Here is a 16,456-nt window from a genome sequence, read left to right on the forward strand (position 1 = left end):
TTTAAAATTCTTACTTCTTTGGATTATTCTGTAACCAACTGTGATGTGATGCTTATTTTAACCCCTAAATATGATGCTTCATAAAATTATTGTTGTGAAGTATTTTCCACCTTCCAACTGTACTAAAAGGTTTTAAAACTTTAAAAAAAAAAGGGCATTAATGTCTGATAAATAAACATGCATTCCCTAAATGAATTATCTTAATTGCTTTTTTTAAAATGCTTCTGTTTAGTTGTAATGTAAAAAAAAAAAAAGATTTATCTGCTGGTCATAATGGGGATGTAAATATTTTTATTAACTCCTGTAAAGTTTAGATTTTGAGTATCTTTAATTTAACTGATTCTCAATAAAAAAATGTGAAAGAGTTATAATATTTATATTGTAAAGAGCATACGCTGTGTATCTCTAGAAAAAAGATCCACTTGAAATCAAATCAAATGTTTTTATTATTGTTTTTATTTTTATGTCAAAAAAAGCCTTTTTTATATATTTTTTTATGTAAATTTTACAAACAGTAGTTTGGGAATTAAAAGGTAATAAAACGTAATAAAAATTTTAACAATGATGAATTCATTCTTAAAAGAAAGTAACAAATATTTTTATATTTTTTTTTTATAGCAAAAGTTGTAACCAACATTAAAAGCTAAAACTTACAAATAAAGCCTTTCATAAAAAACTTTTCAAAGAATTTCCCATTACTTTAAATAAAATCTTAAGATTTTAAGACTAAATAATTTTTTTAAAAATTTTTAGGAAATTTATTCTAGAATAATTTGTTCTAAAGATACTCCACTAAACAATCTTTTAAACAAATTATTTGTTTTTAATTGATACGTAAATTAGGTTTTTTGCTTTACTTTTTATACAACAATAACTTTTTACTGAGCAGTGAGTAAACTAATATAATTCTGTTTTTTCTTTAAAAATTTATAGAAAAACACATTTTAAAGTTCTAAGTATCTTAAATTTCTAGAAATATTTTTAAAAATAAAAATTTTTAGAAATAAAAAAATTTCAATCAATCCTATATTACCATGAAAACTCATGGCTATTAAACTTACTGTTTTTGAAATAATTAATTTTGTTTTAAACAGTTAATATTAAAAGTATATGAAATAAATACTTTACTGCACATGTCTTCAATAGGGTAAATTGTCCTACTTGTGACCACGACTAATTAATAGCCATTTTCTTCATGGGACAGCTTTGAGGCACTAAAAAGGAGTTTTAGTAGTTAAAACTAAGACAAACAATTCAAGAAAAAGTTGAACAAGATACAAAGGAGATTACTGAAGACACCTTTCTTGTAAAGGACTGTACTTTGGTGGTAAACATTCTAAGAACTATAAAGGCTGGATTGCTAATAGTGAAAAATTTTCACAAAAAACGTTTTTGCTTTCCTTATTCTAAACCATGCCTAACTTGTAAGAATAGGCTTTCTTAGTAATTTTAGAAGTGAGATTTACAATCACTCAACAGACAGACTGGGCAATCATAAACCCCAACCAAATTCACTAGAGGATGGTCTGCATTCAATAATACTCAGAAGTTCTTGATAAGATAAGTTCTTAAGAATAGGAGGCTCATAAATCAGTTAATTGTTGGAAACCAATTCATTCCATTTGTCACACTCAATTCAAATTTCTCAACTTTATTGTCATCATAGATTTTATCTACTGGATTAGCCGGTGCATTGGCTAAACATATTAACATCAATCTAAATGCTCAATTTCATTCATCTTTATAATTATCAAAAAGGAGAGACACAAGAAAATTTTCTGGGAGTAGACAGTAGTTATTGCTTAAAACAACAGGTAGTGTAGTATCTTGTATATTTTTATTCAAAGATTTTATCCATTTTAAAGTTGTTTGTAAAATTTCTGAACTTTCAGTAAAGTTCTTCATTTTCTTAACTTCAAACCAATTTGGAACATACTAAGGACTAAGATATTCTGTTCTCAAGTACAAAACTAGAATTTGCATAGATAATGTCAGCCACCTGGCATAATTAACTTAATCAATGTTATAATAAGCATAAATTGGATTTACAACGCCTAAACTTACGGATATTTTTTTCATTTAAACAATAAAATATACATAGTGTAATTTACATCAGAAAGTATATTTGAAATAAAGTTAAAAATCAACTATTCATTAAATTTATCTGTTAAAGTTGTACTTACTTTAATTTGTAGAAAACAATTAGTCCAGCAACAATCTCTGATCAGAACTTATGTCATTTGTATTGTCAAAATCATCACTGTATTGTGCTAACACTTCAAAAGCAGGCTGTGCTGAACTTTCTCCTGCAACATGTAAAATGTCTCTGTGTGTTTCATTTCTCTTAGTTCTGCTGTAAAACTAAATCTTTTCTAGTGATTTACCTTAGAGATCTCATATTTAAAAACTTACGAGCAAATAAACAATTATATAAAAAAACATGCATCTAAAGTTTAATCAAAATGTGTTTCAGCAATCCAAATTTGGATTGCTAACACACATTTATAAAACACCCAATTTGGTCTTTTGACTAAACTGAAAACCTTTAAATAACCCTTATCTTCAAAAATACTTAATAATGAAGGAAATTTTAATAAGAACAGTTGAATTCAATGACTAAATGATTAAAACCATTTGGAAAGATTTACTAAACACACTCTAAGGCAGTGTTATCTTTTTTTCATAAATTATATGTTGATATGGCACTTGATTCCTCATTTTCTAAATCTGCTGATAATTCTAAAAAAATATTCTATTAATATACCATTAAAAGTGGTATATTAAAATAATATTTTTTCGAGACTGATTTGGTTTAATAAAAAACTATTTTTTCCCTGAAAAAATTTTAGTTTACCAAATCATTCTCAAAATTTGTATCCAAACCACATGGTTCATAAATATAAGAAGGAATTGCTTCAACACTTTTTGACTGTTTAGTTACTCTTCTTTTTTCCTTTTTTTATAGTACTCCAATTTATAGAGCTTAACTTTCTTTTGTATTGGCTTTTAAGCTTTGGTCTTCAATATATTCTCTCTCTTCAATTAAAACCTAAACAAATTTGAATAAAGTATATCAAAAAGAAACTAGTAGAGAAACTAGATTAGTTGTAGAAAAGTTAAAATAATTTATTTTTTATTATCTTAAAATTTTAACTAAACTAACTTGTGGGCAAACTCATGCGAAATGCTTATTACTGCAAGTTAGAATTTTTTGTTTTACTCTCACCAGTATTGGGATAGTCAGGTAGATACAGTGTATGCTGCATTTTAAGGTGCCATTTCACACTTTTTTCCATTATTAAGTTTAAACCCACTCAGTTTGTTTACAATTTCTTTAAGCAAAATTTTGCAGTGTGTGGAGAAATTTCTAGCTTTTTTTGTAATGCAATTTATTTTCAATTTTGTGAAGAAAAAAAAAAATATATATATATATATATATTACTAAAAAGCTAAATGCAAAAAAATTAATGCAAATTTGTTCAACAATTTTTTCAACCCAAATTCGAAATTCACCTCCTACTGTGCATCATGCTTTGTTGCAGTGATACTAAGTTCTAAGAAAATATCTATGGACTGGAATTACAAAATTTGCAGTAGCCACTGGGACTAATGATAATTGTTTATAATCTTTTTTTGGTGCTATTTATTAATAGGTTTAGAGAATTAACAAAGAATAGTAGTTTTACATATATCGACATGGTATGAATTCAATATTGGGCTTGCATCTTTGTTTGGAGTCATTTGCTTAGAGCTATTAGTAGATTTGTGGGTTTGCTTTATTGTTATTAAATTATATGTTTTTTATTTTTTGATATAGGCCCTAGGTTTATCATGTCATTGCTTGAATAGCTCTTTGAAATACCATCTTGATGTCATTTTAATATTGATCTAGATGTAGATAATACCTTTAATAGTCTGTCAAGCAGTGTTGACAGTTTACTGAGGTGATGAGTATGTTGTTATAGTTATGTTCTTACAAAAGACATGTGCCTATTATAAGCCATGACCACTTAATGGATCTATATGTTTATCAGCTTTTGTGTATTAAACCTTATTACAGGGTTCCCACTCCTCCTTATAAACCTTAAATATCCTTAATAAAAAAAAAACTCCTTAAAAGTCCTTAAATAACCTTAAAAAAAGTTCAAATTTAACTGCTGTCCTTAATTTCTCCTTATTTTCTTACATTATCTTCAAGGAAATTTTATTAAAGTATATGGATTATACTTATCAATAGAGAAGCAAATAGTTACTTCTTTGATGATTTGAAATCCTACACCTATATATAAATATATATATATATATATATATATATATATATATATATATATATATATGTATGTATGTATGTATGTATGTATGTATGTATGTATGTATGTATGTATGTATGTATGTATGTATGTATGTATGTATGTATGTATGTATATTAGGGTGCATCACAAAACAACAATTAAAAAAAATTGATTTTGTCTGACACCTAATTGTGTTCTATATATTAAAAAAACACTGACTTTCAAAAACTTATCTAATTGTGCAAACCGGCTTTTAACCAGCAAGATTGATGTTGGCTTTTCATTGAAGTATGATCTCCTGTAACTCAAGAGTAAAGGAAAGATTACTGAAGTTCAAATTGACAAGTTCAAGAGGGAAGTATGCGATTTCCTTGTCTCAATGTGTACTCATATCATTGAGAAGAGCCCTTTGTCTTCTCTGGTTGCTCGCTGTCTGATGTGTATTTCCCCATCATTTATGGTTGAATTCCCAGAAAAATGTGAATATTTATTTGAAAAACTGTTGATGAAACTTGTTACTTACAAAAAAATGAGAGCTTCTGTTGGTGATTTAACTAAGAACGAATATTCCAGGTTTTGTAAAACTGTCGTTGTTGATAACAAAGAATTATTTTTGACTTTTGATAAAGATAAAGATCGTTTGGACTACTTTTTGTGGAAATACTCTGATTTAAAGCTGCATACAAATCTTCAACAAATTTTTAAAATTGTCCTCATTTTATCGCACGGGCAAGCTCAAGTTGAACGAGGGTTCAGCAGCAATAAAAATCTGATTGATGACAATATGTCCACAGACACCATCATCTTTTTACGTTGTATCCAAGATTACCTCACATTTTATGGGCTCATGGCACATGAAGTTGAAATAACTAAAGATTTGTTGAATAGCTGCAAACAGGCAAAAAAGAGGTATTTTGATGATCAACGATCAAAAGCCCTGTCTGCAGAAAAAGAAGAGAAAATGGAAGCAAAACAAAAAGTAATTGAGGATATTGAAATACAGAAATTCGACAGTCATTATGTATGATTGAGAATTTAAAGAAGTCGTCTTATGAAATTAGATTCCGTGCTGAAAAAAGGATAGCTTTAGGTTTGTGCCTTGAATATGAATAAATTTTTAGTTCATATAATACTAAATGAAATGTCATTATTTAATGATTCTCTTTGTATTTAGATGAAATTAAAGCTGAAATTTTGAAATCTAATGCATTAAAAAGAGCTGCCTTTGAAAAACAAGAGTTTCTTGAAATGCTTTATGTTAAAAAAAAAAAACCTTGTTAAAAAGAAAAATGAACTTTTATAATGTTATATATATATTTGTGTATAGTATATTATATTTATAATAGTTTATCTATTTGTATTTAATGTTTATTGAAAAAAAAAAGATTCTGTTTTTAAAGTCATTTTAATCATTTTCTCCTTAATTCTCCTTATTTTTTCCTTGAAAAAATTGGCGTTCGCGACCAAATATCCTTATAAATTGGGAAAATATATCCTTAATTCTCCTTAAAATCCTTATTTTTAGCCTCAGTTTTAATAGTGGTAACCCTGTATTAGTTGTTGGCAGATAAAGTCATTTGAGCTGGTTATACCAGTATTAACTTCATAATTGTTATCTGCACATTTTTGCATGTAAAATGCAAGCCAGAAAATTATTTGTCTACTAATTGGTCAGTTTACTCTGCTATATCTAACTTTAAATCTAACATTTAGTTTTGAGTTTTCAAATATGTCCATATGAAAACTGATACTTGTGCACACAAAAACTAAAAAGAAATTTCAAAATGCTTAATTCAGTGTTAAAGCACTATTTTAACATAAAATTCAAGGAGTATTTAAAGATTATCTTTCATTATTTAAAAAGTTTGAGTTAAAAACTGTATTGAAAAACTGAATTAAAAAAAAAAAGAAATTTGAAAATAATATTCTAAGCTTATAGACTGAATTGTCAATATTATGGTCACAATAAATTCATTTATACTTTAGCAAAAGAGCATGAACAAAATGGCGGACCAGGGAACTCAAGCTAAAAATTCACCTTAACAGACACAGAGAGCTTTTTAAATATTTCTATTCATTCATTATATTTATTTATATCAATTCGTTTTGTAATCAGTTATCCTAGATAAAGAACTTTTTTTTTTTCTATTCTTAACTCTGAAGAGAGTGATGCCATTAAGTGTAAAAAAATATTTACCTTAAGAAGCTTGAGAAGTTCTGCATTTAATGTCCTTTGTAATGAATAAGATTATTGAGTCAAAACAATCATAAAAATTTGTCAACTTAGCAAGATGAGAGCTTTTTTATATCTTTAATCTCTTATATATATTTTTTAAACAAGTGAATTTTACAATTAAATAAATACTACATTCAGAAAGACACAAAAGTTCTTCATAAAAAACATAAAGATTGCTCTAAGTAAATTATGGAAATCTAAAAAACAAATGAAGTACAATGAAAGTTCAAAATGAGCCTTATTTAACAAATAGTTTTAAAAAGTTAGGTTAGACAGTTTACCTAGTATCCATATTCATGGATACTAGGTAAATTGTTTAAGCATGTTAAAATTTATCTTCTGTTTTTATCATAATTTTACCTCTACTTTTAACATAAAATTAAAAGTTTGGAAATTAGGGGCTTTTAAAACTTATACTTTTATTTTAGATATCGTGTAGCATTTTTTGCAGTGTTTGATGGTCATGGTGGAAAGAATGCATCTCAGTTTGCTCAAGAAAACTTGCACATTAATATTAGTAAAAATTTTCCCAAAGGTTTGATCTTTTACTACTTTAGCTATACAAAACCTTTGACTTCAATTCATGTGTTTTTAAGGCTAGACATGTTTAATTTCTCCACATCATCACTGCTTTTCAATTACAAAATGCAATAGCCTTTATTACATGTCATTATAAGTGACTTAGATTTTTTATATATGATTTAAACACAATACTTAAAAACAATATATACAAGAAGGTTTTTTTTATACATAGTTTTTAATTTTGTCAGTAAAAGTGTCCCTTTTATGTTTAAAATTTTTAATTAATTTTATTTTCCTAACTATTTTTCCAATTAAAACTTTCATTATGCAGAAACTTTCTATAAAATATTAGATTATCTCTTAGTAAGTTAAGTTGTATTATCTAATTCTTTGAGACTGCTTATGGATGCCTTGCTGATCAGATTATTTAAGAACACCTTGTGTTGCATAATACCTTATTTAATACACTTGCATTAAAGAATTTATTTCAGCATAGGCTGTTGTGAATGCAAACTAATTTTTCTGTAGCTTGTCTGTCTTATTTACTATGATTCTAATTTATTGGGAGCCAATAATGTAATAGGAAAAAAGATACAAAAGATTCCTCTAGATTATTTATATTTGGCTATATGTAATTAGGTGACATTTTATCATAACTGTTTAATATTTCTTTAATCTAAGCTAATGAATAATATCTTGATGTAAAATAAAATTTTTTAAAATGATTTTAATTGAATTGAAAAGGCAAAACATTAAATAGACAGTTAAACTAAAAAAACATGAATTTCATCTCTCCCATAGTTAAAAATAAGTGACTTACTTCTACAAACAAAAGTTTGAAGAAGCTGCTTCTGAACAAGTAAATTAGGTTCTTATTCAAGTTGATACTTGCAACATTTAATGTTTCTTAAAAGATCTTATATTTAACAGAATAGGAGCCATAAAACAAAATAATAGTTAAAGTTTCATGTATTTTCAGATAGCATGAAACAATACTAAATTGAACAATAAATCAGGAACACTTTTATATTTTAATCAAAGGTATACAAAAATTTTGGATTAAATTTTGTATGAAAATTCACATAATTCTATATGGACTTATACAAGTTCTAGGATAAGTCTAAAACAGATGCAGGTCTTTATTCATATGTTATTTTATGAAGTATTAGGGCTGTCAAAAAAAAATTGGCTAACAAAATTTGGTCCAACTTCAGTTTAATACTGTTTAAGCAAAATGAGATGTATGCTCCTTAGTTTTGTTTGAATGTGTCAATTGCAATTATATTTCTAGAATTTTCTCAAAGCTATATAAGGCAAAAAAACCAGTAACTATTTGCACATCACAAAATCCAACAAGTTGTTATGTGCACATCACTGCTCTTGCTTCACAAGGAAGATCTGTTACAAAGAAGACTCAACCCAAAGAAACAAATGGGAGCTGGAATGGAAAGTTCTGCCTTATCTTCCATATTTGCCATCTCTCCTACAGATTATCATTTAGCCAAACACAACTTAATGAAATACAAGAAATTTAAAAATGAACACAACCTTAAAGAGGAGATTTTTCAACTCCATGAATAGACAGTTTTGGGACAGAGGCATTGGTTCTTTGAGGAATAGATTGCAGAATGTCATTTAATTATAAAGGTGATTATTTAAGTTAATGAAGCCTTTTGTATTCAGAAATTTGACACATTTTATCAAGGGTCATTTTCATCTGAATATTTTTTGACAGACCTAATGAAAGTAAATATAAAAGATGGTTACTTTTGAGGTTATTTTTATTTCTCATCTAACTATCAAACCACACAACTGAAATGAAGTTTTAAACAGGATTTTAATTTAACCTGCCATTGATATTTTAGGTTGCATGATTTAATATAAAGTTAGAGTGAAAAAGAGTATTTTCATAATGTGCAAAAAACAAAATGTGAAGAACCCAAAAGTTCATTCTGAGTTTTTAACAGCACACTATCTGCAGTATTTAATTAAAAGTATGCAGAATTAAATTCTGTGTTGTCTGTGCTGTTTATGACTATTAGAAAGTTATGCAGGCTATTAGAAAGTTTAGCACTGTATGTTTATAAAGGGAAATTCATCATCATCATTGAATGCTGATAGTTGTAATTATTTTTTACTGGTGTTTAACACTTAAGAATTGCAGATCTACAGTCAGGATACTCAAAATGTTGGTGCTTTCTCTACCTTTGTGAAAGCTAAACCATTTTCTGCTCTTAAAACAGAAATGATATTTGTTATGAATATTAGGTTGAGAAATAAAATTTTTTCTAGATTTATACATTAAACTACTTTTTAAGCATTTAGTAAAGTGATTGATATGGAAGTGTCAATATTAAAAGTTTTATTGTTAAAATCAGTTTAAAATAAAATTTTAAATGCCAAGATTAATTTTGATTATGTTAGTTGGAATTTTTGATTATGTTAATTGGTGTTTTTGAATTGTTTTGTGAAACTTTTGATATTCTATTATGATATTATACTTTTCATTAGAGGCTGTAAGCAACTTTGATAATGAACTAAAGAAGAGTATCATAAAAGCATTTAAAGATACAGATGAAGCTTTTCTATTGCGTGCAAGCCTAGAGTCAGTGCTTTATTAATTTGAAAGTTTTCAACAACTGTTACTTGAGTTACTCTGGGGAATAAGTAACAAAGAAAATTATTTCAAAATGTCTATGAAATATTAAATCATATTTTATTCTTTAATGTAAATTTTAATTCGAAAATTTATAGAATATGTCAATATGTTAATCAATCTAAGATATGGCATATGTCAATATGTAAAATCAATTTAAAAACGTTTACCTAAATGTTATTTTTATCTAACTCTCTCTAATATTTTTTCTTGTTTTAGAAGTCCTCCTTTAAAGGATGGTTCAACAGTATCATGTGTGTTAGTAGTTAACAATACAATTTATGTGGCAAATATTGGGGACAGTAAAGTAAAAAACTTTCTGTCAATTTTTTAATGTGCTTCTTTTTTAAGTTTACATAACAGTCTTCCTATTAAAAAGCATCTTAGTTTACAATTTTCCTAGTTTCCTAATGGATGTACAGAAAAAAGTTAGCAATAGTATTTGTTTTTCTAATTATTACTGCCAGTTTTTTAAACTTTACTTGATGCAAAAGCTAATTTGATGTCTCACAGATGTTTTGTAAGTCAATTTAGTAAGTAAAAGTAGTTGAATTGCTTCTTTTTTAGGTTTTTTGTATATACTATAAACCAAAGTTTTTAAAAAAGATTTTTGGGGATATGTGGGGTGGTATACTAGTGGGTTGATATTTTGAATAAACATAAATCAATTATTCAAAAAATATTTTTAAAAATTGGCATTTAAACAAAATGAAGTAAATACTACACAGCATAACACAGAGGAAGATTGAAATTATAATTATAGTTATTAACATAATTATTTACAATCTTTTTCATACATAATTGTGTAAACAGCAACTGCAGTTTATATATGTTAATTTGGTTAGACTAGTAACATCAATTTTTAATAACATAGTGGTAATATTGTGTTAGTTAAAAATTTGGCTAGAACCTAAACTCTAAAACCTTACAAGCCCATCATAGTTAATCAAACAAATGGGCAAAGTTAACAAGAAATTTTTTATGTTTTAAGATCTGAATAGTTAATTGACTATTAACACACTTAATGCAAAGCAGTTTTTTAGTCAGCAAGAGTCTTGTTTGCTAGTGAACTCTTTACTAGCAAATGAGAGTTTGGAGATAAACACAATTGAATGTTGTTCATTCAATTCAATGAACACCATACCTAAATCAGTTGAATGCTGAATTAAAAAAATAGTTTTAAACTAAAGTACAATTGCTATTTAGCTGTAACTACTTGTTGACTAAAAACTAACTACTTGTTGACTACCTTATATTAAGTGTGCTAATAGTCAATTAACTATTCATATCTTAAAACATAAATAATTTCTTGTTAACTTTGTCTGGTAAAGATGTAGAGATTATCTATAACAAAAACCCTCTGTCTAGCCTCCACCTCAGGAAACTTTTCATAGATTTCTTTAAAGTTACAGTTTTTGATTAATGAAAAAGTTCCTGGTTTCAATTGTCTCTGACCTTAATGCTTATATACAATCTGAACATATTTTTAGGGCTAATACATTTCTTGTTTTTCAGTTTTTATTATGATTAAAAAAGATTATTTTGTTTAAGTTAGTTAAAGTATCAAAATATGTTTTAGACAATACTTGTCAGAACTAATGAAGAAGGAAAGAACAATATATTACTGCTATCAAAAGATCATTCTCCCATAAAAGTGTGTTTTTATTTTTATTTTAATATGTATCAGTATCATATAGATGCCATAACACTGAATTGCTTCATTTTTGTCTTTATTACTCAAACATTTCAGGCCTTTACCTGTGATTTTTTTAGTATGAAGAAAGACAGAGAATACAAAATGCAGGTGGTTTTGTGAAGTATGCTTTTTTTTTATTTTTAAAGTACTTATGTAAAGAAATTATCAGCAAATATTTTTTAATAGTCAATACAATAGAAATCCTTAATAGAATTATATTTTCTAAACAAACTCATGAAATGAGTTTGTACAGGTAATCTATTTAGTGGCTTCAGACTGATCTGGTGCCTTACCAAGTACAATAACATATCAAAGCTCAAAACAACTATAGCACTCAAAACAATTAACTATGATCTGTTGTATTAGGGTTAAGAATTAGTTCCACTTTGTTTCTTTTCCTTTATCAAAAGCATGGATGCAAAATGTCTTATAAATGTACATTTCCAGGAAATTATGAGACAGCCAGAATTAGATCAATAACTGTACAGGATTGTTAAACACCTAATATTTCAGTATTACTGAGCTGTAGCTAAAGCTAATAGTATAATTACAAAAGTTTTAGATGTAAAGTTCGTATTAGTATCTTTTGTATCTAGTACAAATGTGTTTTGGTATACAGGATTGTTTCTTTGCAATATACAACCATAAGAGTATGAAAATATAAATAAGATATTTTCCTAGGCAAATATAAACTGTCTGTTTATTTCATGTTACTTCATTGACTTAAACTTGCTATTCAGCAAGTTGCAAACTGTGCCCATTCATTGATAAACCATTAAGTAATATCATAAGATTTATTAATATTTATTTAAATGATCGTGTCATTAATTTGTAGATTAAGTTGCATTTTGAAATCACATAAAAAATATTTTATGTAATTTCAAAACTTAATATTTTTTGTAGTTCTTTGGGATTTTAAATGGTTTTATTATCAGCACTAAAAAATTTTGCGTTTTCACGTTTAATGGATACTTAAACTGCTATGAAAATGATAAAATGAATGGGAAAAATTTAGCCTTTTACATTTGGCAAATACCATCAATTTAACAGTTGGTGTTTTTGTTTTAGGGATGGTCGCGTACAGGGAATAGTTGAAGTATCTCGAGCAATTGGAGATTTAAGGTTTAAAAAGTATATTATATCAAAACCAGATATTGTTAAGTCAACACTAACAAAAAGGGACAGGTAAATTGTTAGTTATTATTTACTTCCAAAAGTTTTAAGTGTGAAGTATTTGTTTAAAAAGAAATTTTATTTTAATGATTCATTTAATTTGCAGCTTCTAAAATTGTTTCCTTCCACACAAAGGAAGTATTTAGGCTTCCCCTCCTGTCCATAGCAGATGCATGGGTGATTCATGCCACAAATCCTTTCTTGTAGAATGAAGATCCTGTTAATATCTTAAGATTTATTACAATTTAAAAGTGGCCAGAAGCCCTTCTAATCACTTTTAAAGTGTAATAAAATTGTTTTAGCAAGTTTGTGTGTATGATAGATATGCAGTAATAAGATATGCAAAATTGGTGGATTTTAATTAGCAACATATTCAAGAAGATCTGTTTTAATTGTGAAATGTAATTTGTGCAAAAAATGAAAATTTTGCAAGAGAAGTTTAACAAAAATAAAATTTTATCTATGTAAGGGGGGCAATTACATTAAATTTTCTTAAAAGAGAGCATTTGTAAATTCAACTTTGGGAAGAGCCTATTTTAAAAAAAAAACATCTTAAAAATCTTATAAGAATCTTAAAATAACCTGTATTAAATTTTTTTCTTTTTTTTCTATATCCAAAAATGTTGCAGGGGGTGTAAAAAAAGATTAGACATGATCTTTATCTAAGTTCAAAGTCTCCAACCTTTGATGCAGTAAGCATAAAAACTTGATTACTTTAAAGATGAGTGTGTACTATTTAGGTAAATAAGTTTCACTTGTAAATTGCCTTCAATTATGTTTCTTTAATTATTGCATTAGGCTGTACTGCTATCAAAGGTACAGACAGCCCTCTCTATATGAAATGTATTTTGGTATACTGGATACTGTACTTGTCCATATCTTTATTGGTGCTATCTGATACAATGCAGTGTGAGATGTGCTATATAAACTGTTCTTTCTTATAGCTGTAAAGTTTTAACAACACTAGTAAAAGTAAAATTGAGATTGTTTGCATGGGAACTTTGCACTTCACTTTGTATGATGAAAATCTTCCAGAAGATTTGTGTTATTTGCTGGTAGTTTTTAAGTTTTGTAAACTTTTAGGTTGGCATATAGAAAGTATTGTCATATTTAAATAAAAGCATATTGACTAGTCATAACTCTTCCTTTAAAGAAATTCTGGTCACAAAGCTGAATGCAAGCATACACATCTATTGTTTTACAGCCATCTTTGCTAGTTTCATATAGCCAAAGTTTTAAATAGATTATAATTTCTTGTCTAGAAGTAATTAAAGTGTTTCTTGATGAAAAAAAAGATATTTTCCAAAATTAAATAGCAAAAGCAAAGGTTGTTGAAACTGATGCTTCTGACAGATTTAATGACAAATGTAAATGAATTGAATTCACATGCTTAAAGTGGAATTTTGTCAAAACATTCAAGTTCACTGTTCTATAATTTCATACTTTATCTGATATTGATAATTTTGAAGTTAAGTTCAAAAAATTAAGATATGAATTTTAAAATTTGAAAAATTTTAGAAAGCTCTAGAAAAAGTCAAGTTCTTTTCTCAACTGCTGGATAGACCTTCTTGAAGCTTACATCTGTTTAAAAAAAACTGTATTTGCATCATTTTCAGCTGTATTTTTAGCTTATTGAAGAATTTCTTCTTTCATATGAGCTGAAACTTTCTCATATTAAAGTAGTTTTAGGTTCAAAAAAAGATATATAAATTGAGGTTTTTTTATGTTCAATTTTGTTAACTTATTTTGATGTAACTGATTCAAAGATACTTGTTTTAATTAAAATCATATAAATTAAGTGCTGTATTTTTGTACTGTATGTAAGTATGATGGAGCAGGCTAATGTTTTGACATACTGAATTAATTCAATATCATACTCAGAATTATAACAATATTTCTAGCTCCTATTATATTGTATCAGAGTGATTAGAGAATATTTAATTTTTTTAGATACTCAACTAATGTTAAAAAATAAACAAATTTTTAATTTATATTTGGTATATTAACATCAATATAAAGATATTATTGCTGTAAATGACATATTTTTATGAATTTTATTATTACTTTTTCTCATATCAACTTTAAGTTGTTCAAAATTTGCTATATGCACACTTGAATTGTCCATTATTGAATTGTTTTAACAGAGTTTAGTTAATTGTTTATCTTTAAAAAAAAAAAAGAAAAGAAAATGCAGAAAAATCTATAAGCCTATATTTTAAAAATTTGTCATTAATTACAGATATATTTTAATTGCTTGCGATGGGTTGTGGAAAGGACTAACTGTTCCAGAAGCTGTTGATTTTATTGACAAAATGCTGATGGTGAGCTTTTTTCTTTATTTTTTATTTTCCTTTTTTTTTTTTTTAGAAAATGATTATTCTTTTCCTAATTAATGATATACTTTTGCTCTTAAATTTTTTAAAGGATCATTCTATATCAAGTCATTCAGGTCATGTTAAAATTATCAAATCATTCTGGTCTTGTTTAGCTCTTCTTTAGTTTTATTGTTTGTAATCATATGATAATTAATTTTTTTAAATTTTGGGTTGTAAGCATTGATCTCACTTGAAATTTTGTAATTTTTAAACATGTTTTTTAGTTCCAAATAATCTAATAAGGTTGCAGTTTTTGTTTTTTTTTTTTTTTTTAAAAAAATGAAACTTTTGTCATCAAAAAATAATCCATCTCTAAAAGTAGACAATGTTTTATATTTTCTGAGCTACATATCTTGAAGGATATTTTTACCAAGTTTCATTGGTTGTCTCTCAAGAGCTGGTTTTTAGAAACAAAGTTTTGTAAAGAAACATCTATAAATCAGGAGGAAACTTAATTAGTATAAAAACAGATGTTTTTTGGAAACTGTCACTTGCATTGTGGTTCGGTTTTGTCAGTCTATATGTTTAGAAATGTTAATGTCTTTTTAGAGTAGGTTGAAAATCATTATTTACTAAAACATTACTAACTTTTACTAAGTAAATGTTTTTTGTTTATTTATAGTTTTAATGAGCTAGAATTTTGGATTTCTCACAATCAAAAACATCTGTATTCAAAGTTTGGTGTTAAAACAGGTTTCTAAAAATCTGAATGCTACCAGAACACAGGAATAAATAAAAATCAAAAATAATGAATTTCGCTTCAAAATCTTACCTTGCTTGCTTCTAAAAAACAAATTCTTGAAAGTTAATCAATGAGAGCGTAGAAATATGCTTTAATGTTTGTAGTTTATGTCTATTCTTCAATTATGTCTACTCATTAAGGTGGACTATTCTTTATAGGGTGTAAGTTTCCTTTTGTGTTGAATTATAAAAAATCAAAATCTTATTAAATTAAGCTATGAATTCCCACTTTTTGCATTGGTGATATACCAGTTCTTTAAGTTTTTTATTTTTATTTTTATAAAAATATTGTGTTTTTTCTAAAATGGCAAAGTTTCATATTTAAATAACCTTTTAATTGACAAATAATTAGAAGCTTAGTTTTTCAATATTTGGTCATCATACATTTATGAAAAATGTATCTAAAAATTTGTTTAATCTATCTTTTTTGGTGACTTCTCGTACTATTTTTGATGATTTGATATGGATTTACAATAATAGTCTTACTGTTCACAAAAGGTTTCAATTTTCTGTTTTACCTTATTTTCATGAAGTTTATTTTTATAGGAGAATGATTATGAGGATGAAGGTTTTCATAAGGCATGCAATGAAGTTGCTAATGAAGCTATACGCCGTGGAAGTTCTGATAATATTACAGTTGTTATTGTTAGAATATATTCTGAATGATATAAATTATGTTTTTCTTCTACAACACCTTATGAATCATATTAGTGATATTTTAAAATTGTTATAATATTACTTTTTGTTTTCATTAAAGTATATTTA

At 26.6% G+C, this 16,456-nt stretch overlaps 1 protein-coding gene, 1 long non-coding RNA gene and 1 pseudogene across 5 annotated transcripts in view; all 3 read left to right on the plus strand.

The window, feature by feature from the left end:
- Positions 1-16,363, plus strand: part of LOC145185296 (integrin-linked kinase-associated serine/threonine phosphatase 2C-like) — a 29,262-nt gene extending 12,899 nt beyond the window's left edge. For 2 of the 3 annotated variants that reach the window (XM_090097068.1, XM_090097069.1), the window contains 8 exons: positions 6,957-7,063; positions 9,562-9,655; positions 9,926-10,013; positions 11,286-11,360; positions 11,480-11,523; positions 12,471-12,587; positions 14,815-14,896; positions 16,238-16,363. In XM_090097068.1, the coding sequence (XP_089953194.1) occupies positions 6,957-7,063; positions 9,562-9,655; positions 9,926-10,013; positions 11,286-11,360; positions 11,480-11,523; positions 12,471-12,587; positions 14,815-14,896; positions 16,238-16,357 (727 nt within the window). In that variant the 3' untranslated portion in view covers positions 16,358-16,363. Of the gene's footprint in view, positions 1-6,956; positions 8,698-9,561; positions 9,656-9,925; positions 10,014-11,285; positions 11,361-11,479; positions 11,524-12,470; positions 12,588-14,814; positions 14,897-16,237 lie in introns of all 3 variants that reach the window. The other variant, XM_090097070.1, reaches the window with a different exon arrangement.
- Positions 553-6,204, plus strand: LOC149883920 (uncharacterized). The gene is made up of 2 exons (XR_016455380.1): positions 553-4,061; positions 5,824-6,204. It is a non-coding gene; the product is annotated as an uncharacterized LOC149883920 (long non-coding RNA).
- LOC145193424 (uncharacterized) lies at positions 4,528-6,204 on the plus strand (annotated as a pseudogene). Its single transcript, XR_016455378.1, has 2 exons — positions 4,528-5,382; positions 5,467-6,204. The product of XR_016455378.1 is annotated as an uncharacterized LOC145193424 (transcript).
- Positions 16,364-16,456: the final 93 nt, after the last annotated feature.

Source organism: Hydra viridissima, unplaced genomic scaffold (assembly GCF_058129835.1).
Source record: "Hydra viridissima isolate aposymbiotic clone 2 unplaced genomic scaffold, HvirCarnegie_v1 scaffold_9, whole genome shotgun sequence".
NCBI classification, from domain to species: domain Eukaryota; kingdom Metazoa; phylum Cnidaria; class Hydrozoa; order Anthoathecata; family Hydridae; genus Hydra; species Hydra viridissima.